We start from the raw sequence: 14,492 nt of genomic DNA on the forward strand, positions 1-14,492 counted from the left end.
TTTTGATAGGGATATGGGTGTTGGCTTGGGGGGGAGTTGTTGCTGTGTTTTGTTTTTTAATGTACATACTATTATGTGTTTATGTTGGAGAAGGCAAAGTGAAGAAGTTTGCCTTGCTCTCGAAGTGGAAGATGGTGAGGTTTGAGATAGTCCTTAGTTCTTGGGGAAGTTCATTCCACTGTCTTGGACCAGCCCCCAAGAAAGTTCTATCCCTTGTACAGATGAGCTTTACCCTTATGGATGAAAGCACCATTGTGCCAGAGGAGCAAAGTTGTCGACCAAGGCCTTTGTTCCAGAGCTTTAAGTGATCTTTTAGATACACTGGGCCAAGACCATTGGGTACGTAGAAGATAAGGCTCAAGACCTTGAACTTGACTCAATATTCTATGGCAGGGATCCGCAACCTTTGTCACACAGCCCGCCAGAGAAAGCCTCTGATGGGCCAGGCCGGTTTGTTTACCTGCTGTGTCTGCAGGTTCAGCAGATTGCAGCTCCCACTGGCCATGGTTCACCGCCCCAGGCCAATGGGGGCTGCAGGAAGGGCGGCCAGCACATCCCTCGGCCCGCCCCGCTTTTGCAGCCCCCATTGGCCTGAAACGGCGAACCACGGCCAGTGGGAGCTGCGATCGGGAGAACCTGCGGACGCAGCAAGTAAACAAACTGGCCTGGCACACCAGGGGCTTTCCCTGGTGGGCCACGGGTCAAAGGTTGCCGATCTCTGTTCTGTGGGAAGCCAGCATAGAGAATAAACAACAGGCTTGATGTGTTCACAGTAGCCTGTGTTGCTAAGGAGATGTGCTGTAGTGTTCTGTACTAGTTGGAATTTCCTAAGAGCTGGTGGCTTCGTGCCCAGGTCCTGCATGGATAGAGGTGAGGGTATGGCCCTACGAAAAGGATAGAGTTTTTGGAAAGTGAATATGTGTATGTTTAAGTATGATTATATGTGAATGTTTATCCTAGAGTGAAAGCTCTTCATAATGATGTGTTGTGAGATCCAGTATTTAAGCTGTCCACTGTGAAAGATCTCAAATACAGATTTGTGAATTATAAAAGGAATGACATGTGAACTCTAATTTTATTATTGTATTCATATCAGAAAGGACTTTCCTGTATTAGAGAGTAATTTGCTACTTTCTGGTGCATACAGATACCTTCAGAATCACAGTTTGCTCAGGGACATCCCAGTACCTAGGGGAAATACAGTTTCAGAGCTGAACTTTACAGCTTTGGCTTCTCTCTTGCTAAGTAACATCAAAATGGTGTACACTAGAGCTAGGTAAAATTTTTCGGCTGAAACTTATTTTGCTGAAAAATGAAGATTTGGGTCAAACCATTTCATGAATTCATGTAGATTTTGGTGAATTGTTTCAGTTGAAATGAAAAAAATTGGAAATGGTAAAATAGTTAATCTAAATGTCAAATCTTTCTGATTTTTCAGGCGAGATTCACAAGAGGATTTAGGCTCCGTTAACAAAATGACAATGATGGGAAGTGTCCCCTTTTTACCTAATAGCTCAGTGGCTAGGGCACCCACTTGGGATGTAGGAGACACAGGTTCAAATCCCCACTCTGGAACAGGGTCTAACCACCAGGCTATAGGCTATTCTGTGGTGGGTATCTCTCAATCTCTCCTGTTGAAGAGGAGCAGCTGTGTTAGTCTGTATCCACAAAAAGAAAAGGAGTACTTGTGGCACCTTAGAGACTAACAAATTTATTTGAGCGTAAGCTTTTGTGAGCTACAGCTCACTTCATCGGATGCATCCGATGAAGTGAGCTGTAGCTCACGAAAGCTTATGCTCAAATTAATTTGTTAGTCTCTAAGGTGCCACAAGTACTCTTTTTCTTTCTCCTGTTGAGGTAGATCCAGTTATTCATGTCATGTCCATTGGCCAAACCAGACAGTCTCTACGCAAAAGAATAAATGGACACAAATCTGACATCAGGAATCATAACATTCAAAAACCGGTAGGAGAACACTTCAACCTCTCTGGTCACTCAATAAAAGACTTAAGGGTGATAATTCTGCAACAGAAAAGCTTCAAAAACAGACTCCAATGAGAAACTGCTGAGCTGGAATTAATATGCAAACTAGGTACCATTAACTTGGGTTTGAATAGAGACTGGGAGTGGCTGGGTCATTACCCATATTGAATCTATTTCCCCATGTTAAGTATCCTCCCACCTTCTTGTCAACTGTCTAAATGGGCCATCTTGATTATCACTACAAAAGTTTTTTTTCTCCTGCTGCTAATAGCTCATGTTAGTTAATTAGCCTCTTACAGTTTGTATGGCAAATTCCACCTTCTCTGTATGTATATATATATCTTCTTACTATATGTTCCATTCAATGCACCGGATGAAGTGGGCTGGAGCCCACGAAAGCTTATGTTCCAATAAATTTGTTAGTCTCTAAGATGCCACAAGTACTCCTGGTTTTTTATGCCACTCTGGTGTACAATATGTAGGTTAGAATATTTCATGGAGATAGCATCCAAATATATATGAGGACTACAGTTAAGGAAGACACAAAGACATCATATTTCACCATTTAAAAGAAAGCACTTGAGTATGGGAAACTGGGAGTTTCTGACTCGGATGTGACTGTATTGTCCCAGAAATTATATAAATAAACATAGGTAGGCAGTGGTATGAGTTAGAAAATAACCCCCACTCATAGACCTCCACTGTATTTGGAGTATCCTTAGATCTGTGAAGTCCCATCTCCAATGCTCAGATAAATTGTTCTAAGCCTCTGTCTCTGCATTTCAACCCAAATGTCAAAGTATGGAATCAGAGCAACTTCTGTCTCTCAAACAGAATAGGATCAATATGCTTTCTCCGCTAGATCACTGAACCACAGTATGTCAGTGAGCTTGACACAATAATAACAGTCAGTTGCATTGCATCCATACCAATAAATAAATGGTTTGCAGCATTTGTAATATCCAGATAAAATGTAATTTTATACTCCAATAAGGTGGTCTGCTTGAGAAAAGAGTGATGCATAATTCTCTCTGGTGTAGATGGATTTTATAAATCCCTCATTGTCTGCATCTGAAGACACTGCCTCTCCCATTGACCCCCCACCCACCCTCTATACAATGAGTCACTCTAATTTTAGTAGATAGATTATTCGGGGGTCTGTCCAAAGTAATTTGTGTGGAAGCTTGTTCTGGAATGATAGTGCCTATCTCTTCTGAAAAGATGTTGCTAATGAAAGCAATTTTCCCCTCTTTCAGTTGATTTCATAGGTGGATTTGACTCTTACGGCTATCAAGGCCCACAGAAGACATCGCATTTACAGCTACAGCCCATGTATATGTAAGTACTTAACTTCTGAGATATTCTATGGAGTGCTAGGCAGATATTAAAGGATTATTAAACTGAAAGATTACATGTCTTAAAAATTCAGGATAGGCAAAAGCCTTTCTTGATAGACCGAATTCAAGTTCTGCACTTAACCACTAACATTATCCTTCTCCTGCAACATAATGATTTCTTGTGGTGGGATCCCATGTGTCACATTTGTTTTAATAAGACGGACCTCCTGACATGGATTTTTACTAACCCTCCCTCAGGCAGACTGAGACTCATTCTATACTACAGTCTACACAAAACTCCTGGTGTAGACAGTGCTATGTCGAAAGGAGGGTTTCTCCCATCGACATAGCTACCACCTCTCAGGGAGGTGGATTAACTACACCAATGGGAGAAGCTCTCCCATTGGCGTACGTAGTATCTTCACTAAGTGCTACAGTGCACCAATTCAGTGCTATATGTGTAGACAAGTCCTGAGTAAAATCTAACTAAGGATGTGGCCCAGTGATTTTAGCTAGGTTTATCGGAGGTTTAGAAACATATTATGCAGAAAACATAGTTAGCATTTCTCTTATTAGAGCATCTATTCTTTGAGGTGTCCCTCTACTTCCCTTGCTCTCCTCATTTCTGTTTTCTGTATTTTACTGGCATGTTGCTTTTGAAATCAGTTTAACTAGGATGGTATATTTTGACTATACTGTGTCAGTGACAGTTCCCTCCACTGCCTAGAAATACAAGCTGATACATTTTGGGTTTGAGTGGAAAAGAAAATGTCAGCAAAAGCACAAGACTGGGGCAGATTTACGCTGAAGTCCTTGCTCATCCTTAGACTGCAACATGGCAATGATTTACAAACATCACCTGTACTAGTGCCAAAGAGAAAGCAAGTCACAGATTCATTACTGCCCAGGTGAATCTTGCCTCACTGCAGTGCAAAGGTGTAACTTTGGGGTTTTGTTTAATATCACAAGCTTATTAGGTGAAAGTATGGGATGTGATGACTTGAAAAAGGGCATCATTTCCTTTGTCCCTTTTCTCTTCCAATCATTTGTACTGAAGGAGAGAACTAAACATAACTAGGCGACATCAATTCAACCCTAGTATCCATTCAAACTTTAATGGAAACATTTAACTAAACCATGTAATTACTTTTAAAAAAGGAAATCTGCTGATGAATGAGCAGCCGTTATTATTTATGTGGATCTGGTATTTACTCCTTTACTGGTTGTGGACCTCAAACTGGGAGAATGCTCAGGACTTGGCCCTTTGTGAAGCATGCTAGTTTCTGGGGGGATTTTAACAGTCTTAAATTACAATAGTGCATAGCTCCCATTCCAGCCCAGCTTCAGTTCTCCATCTGTATGTGCTCAAATAAAGATTTTTCACCTGCACTTTTGGCATCATGTTGTACATTTAGAAAACGTTATTTCCTTCCTTGTACTCTGTGTGGCTCATAGGTACTTAGAACAATTCTAATCCTGTTTCTTTCTCGGTGTACTATACATTGTCATCAACATATGGAGCCCTCTAGCTGAGATATTATCCCATTCTCTTTATGCTCTCAGTGTTTCTTCTTCACGAGTAGCTGATTGCATTTACAGAGCCTGCTAACACTGAGTGGAGGGAACACTGGAGCTTTGAAAAGAGAAGCCAATATAAATTGTAAAGCATGTAGCTGAGACAAGGAAACCTGTGATGAACCTTTAAAACTGAATTCTGTTTTATGGCAGTACTGCTTTCTTGCTAGAATGTAGGGGATTTCTTTGCACTAAAAGACAAAAATCAGTAAGTAAGTTGATGTTGTTTCAAATAAACCCAGAGAAGGCATATTGTCATGTCCCAGGGACAGACAAACAAAGACATGTAATGTTTCCCTCTCACTGTACAGTATTTGATCAAGGTTCTATAGAATTTCTACCCACAATGTTTAACCATCTTCGACTGCATGTGGCAACAGCCTTGTACTGCATACTGCAGAGGCAGGCCAGGAGCACACACACGTATCCTGGAGCAATGCCTTGCCTTCAGCTCTGTTAACGTGGGCAGATCATTAGATAGTGGAGTGACAAATTCAAATTTCAGTTTAAACAAATTGCAGTTTGACTAGGTTGTAGCACTTTTTAAGACAATACTTAGTGGAAATTGCATCCCTGAAATGATAACAGAAGACTACATTAGGTTGCTTTAAAGCTTTATTGTATCTTTCGTTTCCCCATGGCTCTTGTCTACTGGAGAACAGCAATATTAACCCCATAGGATTCAAAGGAAAAGTAATTTTAAAATAGCTAGACTTCACACTACCATATGTGGCCAAGAAGATTTCTGTGTTTTACAAACAATCAACACCCCTCAGGTGTTACTCAGGACCCCTGTGAAGTAGGTAAAGGATATGCACATATTGCTAAATATGCTGTCAGCCAAATACAACCATCTCTGGGTTGGAATGTAGCAGCTGTTTAACAGTACACAGAAACACGACACAAGGGTGCAGGAAGAAACATGAAAAAGATTAGTGAGTTCAGTTGAAACTGCAGGGGAGAATTTAGAAAGGCTGAAAGTAATTGCTCAACTCAGAATGTGGTTTGCCAGTGAGGTTACTATGCAGATCAAATTCTGACTTGGGCAATTACATTCCCCTGGCCTAAACTGAAATCATGCACAAACCATGGGCTCATTATTGACCACAACTGATCAAGACCTAAATTTTGTAACTTATATCACAGTTCCCCTTAACACCATGTTGGGTTCTAGGCTCAGCACTGAACTAGAGGAAAGAGCACCACCTTTTGAATCAGCAACAGCACTTCCAGCAGCATTGAGCACTTCCTTGGAGGTCCCCTATCCATCCCAGTGCTGCTTAGTTTCTGAAATCTTCCAGGATCACAGCACAAGGCGGTATGTTTTCTGGACATATATGGTTAATCAAATCCCACTCTTCAAAGTATGTATAATTTCATCACTTGCAGGAATTAGCTAAATACATTGGACTAGATTAATCCAGTTTGAGGAAATCTTCAGGTTGTGCAGAGCTGCTTTAGAAACTCCGACATCATCCACCTTCCTGGCCTCCAATTGCAAGGAAGGTTCCTAGTAGAGAGGGAGTATGGCTTGGGCATTCCTACATCCGTGCTCCCAGACTGCTTAAATAAACCCTTGGAGCTATGGACAGCCTGACCAAAATTAAAGCATTATGCCAGGCAGCAAGGGCGCATAAAGGTGACTTAAAGCCACCTATGCCGTCTCCTTTCTCCATTCTTGCACTGAATGCAGCTCAGCTGGACCTGAGGATATGCACCATTGTGTCTATGCAGAGAGAGAAGAGAGGTGCCCTTCCTCTGTAGTACTAGGTATCAGAGGCAGATAATATTGGTTTGTTATTTATGTTGTAGTAGCACTTATTGGCTCCAATCAGGGTGGGGGTCCAGTTGTATTAGGCACTGTGCAAAAGCAAAGGAGGACATAGTTTCTTCTCTGACAATATAAACGTTCAGTGATCTAATCTGAGTATGGCTGCTCCTGTGTGATGCCCATAAAGCTTGTTGAATTGTGGATTACAGCACGGATTTCAATAATGACTGCAGAGATTCATCCCCACATATTTAACGTTTTTTGGTCATGTAAGGAAACCTCCCAAGTCTTAGTTACACCTGTGCAGTTCCAAGGTATTTGTTAGACTTCACCAGCAAGTTGTTCACAGGAACCGATTGATTTTGTGGATTCTGGTGGGAGAATTCCATCAACCCGAATTTTTATTTGTATTCTAAATATCTATTATGTTTATTATTTAAATGCCAGTAATGAGCTTCATGCTGCACAAGACACAAAACACAGGCAGTTTTGTACAAATCATTTTCCTTTCCTTCCTTCCTAGTCATACTCGTTTACAAACTGTCTGACCATAGAAATAGACTATAAAAGCTGCCAAAAAACATGTAGTCTAAATAGAATCAAACAGCGCTGGTGTTCAAATCCATCCTTCCCAGGCTCACACGTCTGATACCCTACAAAACAGCTTCATGGCATTCTGTGTTGAAGATGCCAGTGCCCACTTTCAGACAATAGTACAGGAGTGTGCTCACAGGCTTTGCATGATCAGATGAGGAAAATAAATGGCCAAAAAATGGAAGAACTGGCATGGAAGGCAAACTGAACACTAGGAGTTGCTCGGTGGCACTGGAATTAGTGCCAGTGAAATCCAAAAAAATTAGGGCTGTCGATTAATCGCAATTAACTCATTCGATTAACTCAAAAAAATTAATTGTGATTAAAAAAATTAATCGTGATTAATCACAGTTTTAATTGCACTGTTAAATAATAGAATACCAATTGAAATGTATTAAATATTTTGAATGTTTTTCTACATTTTCATATATATTGTATTGTGTTGAAATTGAAATCAAAGTGTATGTTATTTTAGATTACAGATATTTGCACTATAAAAATGATAAACAAAAGAAATAATATTTTTCAATTCACCTCATACAAGTACTGTAGAGCAACCTCTTTGTCATGAAAGTGCAACTCACAAATGTAGATTTTTTTTTTGTTACATAACTGCACTCAAAAACAAAACAATGTAAAACTTCAGAGCCTACAAGTCCACTCAGTCCTACTTCTTGTTCGGCCAATCACTAAGACAAACAAGTTTGTTTACATTTACAGGAAATAATGCTGCCTTCTTCTTATTTACAATGTCACCAGAAAGTGAGATATATGTTGATGATGCTCATTACAAAAATAATGCATTAATTACATTTGTGACTGAACTCCTTGGGGTAGAAGTGTATGTCCCCTGCTCTGTTTTACCTGAATTCTGCCATATATTTCATGTTATAGCAGTCTCAGATGATGACCCAGCACATGTTGTTGTTCATTTTAAGAACACTTTCGCTGCATGTGAGGTTTAAGAATCTAAGTGTCTTCCAAAATCTGAGAGGGACGAGGTGTGGAGCATGCTTTCAGAAGTCTTAAAAGAGCATCAATCCAATGCGGAAACTACAGAACCCGAACCACCAAAAATAAAATCAACCTTCTGCTGGTGGCATCTGACTCAGATAATGAAAACGAACATGTGTCGGTCTGCACTGCTTTGGATTGTTATTGAGCAGAACCCGTCATCAGCATGGACGCATGTCCCCTGGAATGGTGGTTGAAGCACGAAGGGACATATGAATCTTTAGTGCATCTGGCACTTAAATATCTTGAGACTCCATCTACAACAGTGCCATGAGAACACTTGTTCTCACTTTCAAGTGACTTTGTAAACAAGCGGCAGGCAGTATTATCTCCTGCAAATGTAAACAAACTTTTTCGTCTGAGCAATTAGCTGAACAAGAAGTAGGACTGAGTGGACAGCAGGCGCTAAAATTTTACATTGTTTTATTTTTGAATGCAGGGGGTTTTTTGTACATAATTCTACATTTGTAAGTTCAACTTTCATGATAAAGAGATTGCACTACAGTACTTGTATTAGGTAAATTGCAAAATACTATTTCTTTTGGTTTTTTACAGTGCAAATACTTGTAATCAAAAATAAATGTACAGTGAGCACTGTACACTTTGTATTCTGTGTTGTAATTGAAATCCATATATTTGAAAATTTAGAAAACATCCAAAAATATTTAAATAAATGGTATTCTATTATTGTTTAACAGTGCGATTAATCGCGTGATTAATCGCGATTAATTTTTTTAATCGTTTGACAGCCCTAAAAAAATACTTTGAGTTCTGGAACAGGATTCTGCACTGTGTGATCGTTGCCCTGGGAGAGCGTCGGGGGGTGGGCGATGCAAATAGAAAGTAAATTGAAAAAGAGAGATTTTCCCTGTGTTGTTCACAATAAACATGTTTGTTCAAGAAAAGAAGAGATGAAACAAAAAAAACCCCTGTCTGATGCTGAAGCCTAATGCACTGGAGAAATTGTTCCTTAAGTAAAGATTTCCTTGTCATTCTATGAGGTCTGTGAGCCTTTGAGTTATCTGTCATGTATATGCTACACAGAAATATTTGTAGGCTTTGCTTTTTGGGTACATGCAGTTTACTTTATGGAGGGACTTGAGCTATGAAATTCAGATCAGGATCTAAATATCCCCAAAGAATGAGGAAGTTTGGATCCAGTGACCCAGTTTGGTCCATCTCTAGTTTGTTTGACCTCCTTCCCCGTTTCCACATTTCCTCTGCCTGCTGAAATTGCATAATCACTCTGCCTGTATGGTCTCCTATCCTAATGCTGCATCTACATGTCCAGGTGACTGAATACTAATTTCACATACATTAGATCAAAGAACTAAAGTACATTGTGCCATTTTGCCATTCACATTGTCTGAAGGTCAGATGTAAGTAAGGCATAGGCCTAATCGGCAGAATAGGGCCCTGATATGTAGCAGGCATCATAATGCCCAATTCATCACAGTGATATGAATATGCTACGATGTGATTGTCTCTTTCAGCTGAAATACCTTAATTAGGACTTATATTTGAGTAATTTAAACAATACGAGCAAAGTTGCACTCAAGTAAACTACCATTGAACACCTGTATAGCAACTGGTACCAATACAGGTTTAGCCATAGGACTCTTACTAAAGTCAGCAGGAGCTGTGTAGCTAAAACCTTGCACAATTGCTTTGCTGAGGTAGCCATAGGTGACTTAACTATGCAGCTGCTTTTCAGCCATTCTGTTTTATGTACCAAACTGTTCCTTTTTCTAAAGGCAGCTGCATTTTGCTGGATTACTGTTGTTCAGGTCATCCTCCAGGTTACACATGGTCAGCAGCCTCAGAGGATTGCATAATTAAATATTGCTCCTACCCAGAATCAAGGTTTTGGGGACCTCCATCAAATACCTTGATAATATTTTAAAAGATGCTAAAGAGATTATTTGAGCAAATCACTTGCCTGTCCTTTCTTTCTGTGCACACACATATGCAATCTGTCTGACCTACAAATGGGGTATTAAGGCAGAGGAAGTGATCTCTTGTTTCCAGGAGGTTGTTTTGGAGAGGCTAGTTGCACATGTTTGCAGTCTTGTGGGTGCCTGAAGTGAAGGGAGGTGATGCATCAATCCATCTGTTAGTTGATTACAAATGTCTTTTTCTCCCGTGTCTCTCTTTTAGGTCAAAATGAACAAGGTGACTTCTGTGTGGGGGCTGAAGGACCTTTCAAAAAACTTGTTTCCGAATGGCCCCCTGTGTTCTACAAACAGCAAAAAAACAACCTTTGTGTTAAAAAAAAAAAAGAGCATACGTTGAGACAGAGAAACAAAAGGTGCATTCGACCTCTCTTTCCAACAGGTACAGACAGAGATGCACATTACCCCCTTCTTGGATTTCCTGAATACACAAAAACAACTGCCAGGCCTTTGGAAGGTTCAAAAGGAGAAGCATTGGTGCCATCTGCTGGCTATTACCTGTGTTTACTACCTTCATTCCTACTTATTTGAGTTATGAAATTATTTCATCCAATTAAGTTCTTTCTGAGACCACTTGCACCAAGTCTCCTTAGTCATTATATTATTTTAAAAAATACCGTGATGACCTTGTAACAGAAGCCAATAGACAGCAAGTTGTTTGCCCTAAAGGCTGTACAGTACATACTTGCCTTAACCCAACTAAGTTGCACATCACAGAAACTCAGTGCAGGCTTACTGAAGTGACTTCCTTTAGATTCAACCTGCTGCTGTTAATTCTGAAAGATTAGTTTTTTGTGTCAGGGAATAAGGCTCTGTTGCTCAGCAGCTCCAGAGTGACAGCGTACGAAAACTGCCAGCTGTCAGAGAAGTGCTTTACTAATGAGCCTCCACAATGGTCAAGAAAACAAACAGTTTATAATGCTTAAAAGAGAAATAGATCTCTGGGGTTGGGAAATGTGTAAAGGGAATCCCTCCTTAAACCAATAACTGAACCTACTGGAAATAAACAACAGAAACAGTGTTTCATAACCCCACTGTTTTTATTTATCACACTGTAGGTGCTTTTATAACTAACTCTAAATATGTCTTTTACTAACTCCAGAGACATCTGCAGATTTCTAGCAACAGAGGCCAACTGAATATGTATTAGCTACGTTTACTCTTTTATATCTAATTTCAACTGAAAATCCTATGTAAGGGAGCATTCTTTTTTCTAATTGCACCGGAAGGGATCTAACTTCTTTTGTTTGTTTTGGTTGACATAGAGTGGGGAGGGACTAGCTGCATTGGTGAAATATTGGAGATCTTTTTGTGGTATATTTGGGGATCCGTTGTGTGTTAGAATGTGTATTTTATCTTCCTGTAAAATTGTGGCTGAGAAAACCTGTGCTGTTATGTAGTTGGCAACAAGATGCCTTTGGGGATTTTACTAGTAGGTCAATGTGTTTGACATATTCTGAACTCATAGGAACGTTTGTTTTGTTCTGAATTTGATCTGTATTTTCAAGCACTTAGGCAGCTTTCATTAGGAAAGAAATATTTTGCTCAGGCTTTTCAGGAACTTGAATTGTCATTCTTTCTTTGTTCAGAAACTGCATAGACAAATGCACACACCTGCCGCACACCCAAGCCACATGTCCTTGAGGGCCTGACTGGTCAGTGCTTGGAAAGGTGCAAGTCATCACAAAGCGACTCTATTCCTAGCTTGCCAAACTCTCACAGTCTCTGTGGCTTATCGGTTCTGATGCCCTGTGCACTAACTCTACTTATCCATTGCTATAGAAATTGGCACCCTTCGCTGTGTGTGCATGAATGTAATGTGTCACAAACAATAAATCTGGACAATGACAGTGGAACAAGCATTCCCCACTGACAATAAGATAAAAGACAGATTTAGGAACTCTACTTACATTAATTCTGTAAGATTTTCTATATATGTGTGTGTGTGTGTGTGTGTGCATGTATGTATGTATATATAATACACACCTACATATATTGAGGAAAGATGCATAATGTTCTGGCTTGAACATGAGGCTAAGAGCCAGGAATTCCTGAGTTCCTGATAAGCTATGGGACCATAAACAAGTCACTTAGGCCCTGAACCAGCAAACCCCTTAAAAACATGCTTAACGTCTTTGGCTGAATTGGTGTCTTCTTCAAAACTTTTCCTAGGTGGCTGCCTAAATTTTGAGCCCTTAAATCGATATTTAGTAGAGCTGGCTGGAAATGGAATATCCATTCTATGGCAAATTCCGACAGTTCAAACTTTTTTTCCATTCTGAATCAGAAAAAAAAGCTGAAATTTCTTGCAAAACAAAATATCTGACAAATTTTGAGTTGAGGTCATTGCAACATGTTGTTGCTATTGAATCATTTCGTTTTGATCATGTTGATTTATTTCCTTTTGACTTTTATATTTGATTAAAAATTAAATGTTTATATATGCATATAAATTAAATATAAAAGTCCAGATGAAATTAATCAAAATGTCTAAACAAAACGAGAAAGTCAAAACAATTCATTTTCATTTCTTCCAGTCAAAAATATTGTTCCAATGAAACATTTTGATTTTAACACAGCTGCATTTTTCATTTACATTTTTTTTTACCAGCTCTAGTATTTAGGCACCTAAATAGTGGCCTGATTTTCAAGGATAATGAGCAGTCATGTCTTGCATTGACTTTCCATTCACATTGAATGGGAGCTATTGTGCTCTGCACCTTTGAAAGTCAGGCAATTTATTTAGGTGCCTCAGCATGGATTTAGGGGTCTAACTTTAGGCACCCAGGTTAGAAAAGTTTGTCCTTAACATCTCTCTGTTTCAGTTCCCCCAACTATAAAATGTGAATAATAATAACTACCTCACATAGTGGTTGTGAGGATTAATTAATGTTTGTGCAGTGCTTAGAATTACTATGTAAGTGCTAAGTATTATAAATAATGTGTGTATATTTATATATTGCATATGTACACACATATGTATACATACACTCAAGTATATAGAGATATATACACATATATAAAATAGTCATTCATATTCCTGCTTAAGTTGCAGTGAAAGCACTGGTATTTCAGGACTGTTGACTACTACGCTAAAGGATGATGTTTTGGAAGCAGTTTGGAGCACAGTAGTGTGAGAATATCTGGAATGACATTTTTGATTTGTACAGCTATATCCGCCTCAAAATCCAGTAAAGAATGTTATTTTTCTAGGCTGGGTTTTTGTTATGAAGCTAAATATTCAGAAGGCAAGAGTTACAATCCAAATGTGTCTTTTTTTTCTTTTTTGCATTTGTTAATTCTGAATGTATTTTTAACAAAAGTGATTTTTTTTTACTTACTAGTGTAATTTGCATTAAAAAAAATGAAAAAATATAGGTTTCCAAGCTATTTATGGCCCCCTGGTACTATTCACAAACTTGCGAGAAACTTAGAATTACAGTTCTTGGCTGAGCAACAATACAGAATGAGGACTCCTTTTAAATTTACAGAATGCCCACCCTACTCTGTGCAATGCATGGATGTGTCAGTGCTGAAAAGAAACTGCCAGGTCATGACATCATTTTAACTGAGTCATAGGTAACACGTATTTTCATGGTCTCCTGACACTAAAAGGTTTCTTTTACAAGGCTGGCTGCAGTAGGCACATTGTCATTTAGAAAATATCTTTGTATTTTGTCTACTCATCAGGAATTTTAAGTCTATGACAGGTTTACAGTTACCAACAGTGCTAAGTACTGTATTAAGTAATCCTTGTTAAGAGGGAGCGATGTAATATGGATTTTTCCACTGCAGTTCGTTTTTTAAAATGCTGCTTCATTGCCCATGCAGTGAAATAACACAATAAAATGAAAACGTGTCTTAAGCGACCACTTCAAGGGACTCACAAAAACTGGTTACTTTAGACTGCGTGCTTAATAAAGGTGGCCCAGAATTCTATTCAGTATGTTCAGGGATACTCCAGGGTCGTTTCTTAAGATAGGTGATTGCTTAGGAAGAGTGGCCTTTTGTGTGGGTATTTTAATCCTTTCATTATTATTATTCTGTGCATACCCTCTTAGGTACCGTGTACATGATACATTTCAGGCATGTGAGAAGACAAGATCTGTGTCCCAGAATGCTGGTTATGGTACTCAGCTATTGTGTAGCATTTTGGAAGGGGTTGGGCCATACTATAAACTACAGATGTTACACATGGTGATTCCTGGTTGTATCTAGATGGGGTTTATCTATTAACTCTGAGGCTGATGCTTTTAATCTTTTTAA

General features: G+C 39.2%; 1 protein-coding gene across 4 annotated transcripts in view; it reads left to right on the forward strand.

Annotated features, from left to right (window-relative positions):
- Positions 1–12,609, forward strand: part of NKAIN2 (sodium/potassium transporting ATPase interacting 2) — a 780,527-nt gene extending 767,918 nt beyond the window's left edge. For 3 of the 4 annotated variants that reach the window (XM_073337203.1, XM_073337205.1, XM_073337204.1), the window contains 3 exons: positions 3,240–3,321; positions 6,070–6,213; positions 10,432–12,609. In XM_073337203.1, the coding sequence (XP_073193304.1) occupies positions 3,240–3,321; positions 6,070–6,213; positions 10,432–10,441 (236 nt within the window). In that variant the 3' untranslated portion in view covers positions 10,442–12,609. The remainder of the gene's footprint in view (positions 1–3,239; positions 3,322–6,069; positions 6,214–10,431) is intronic. The other variant, XM_073337206.1, reaches the window with a different exon arrangement.
- The last annotated feature ends 1,883 nt before the right edge of the window (positions 12,610–14,492 follow it).

Source organism: Lepidochelys kempii, chromosome 3, assembly GCF_965140265.1.
Source record: "Lepidochelys kempii isolate rLepKem1 chromosome 3, rLepKem1.hap2, whole genome shotgun sequence".
Taxonomy (NCBI): domain Eukaryota; kingdom Metazoa; phylum Chordata; order Testudines; family Cheloniidae; genus Lepidochelys; species Lepidochelys kempii.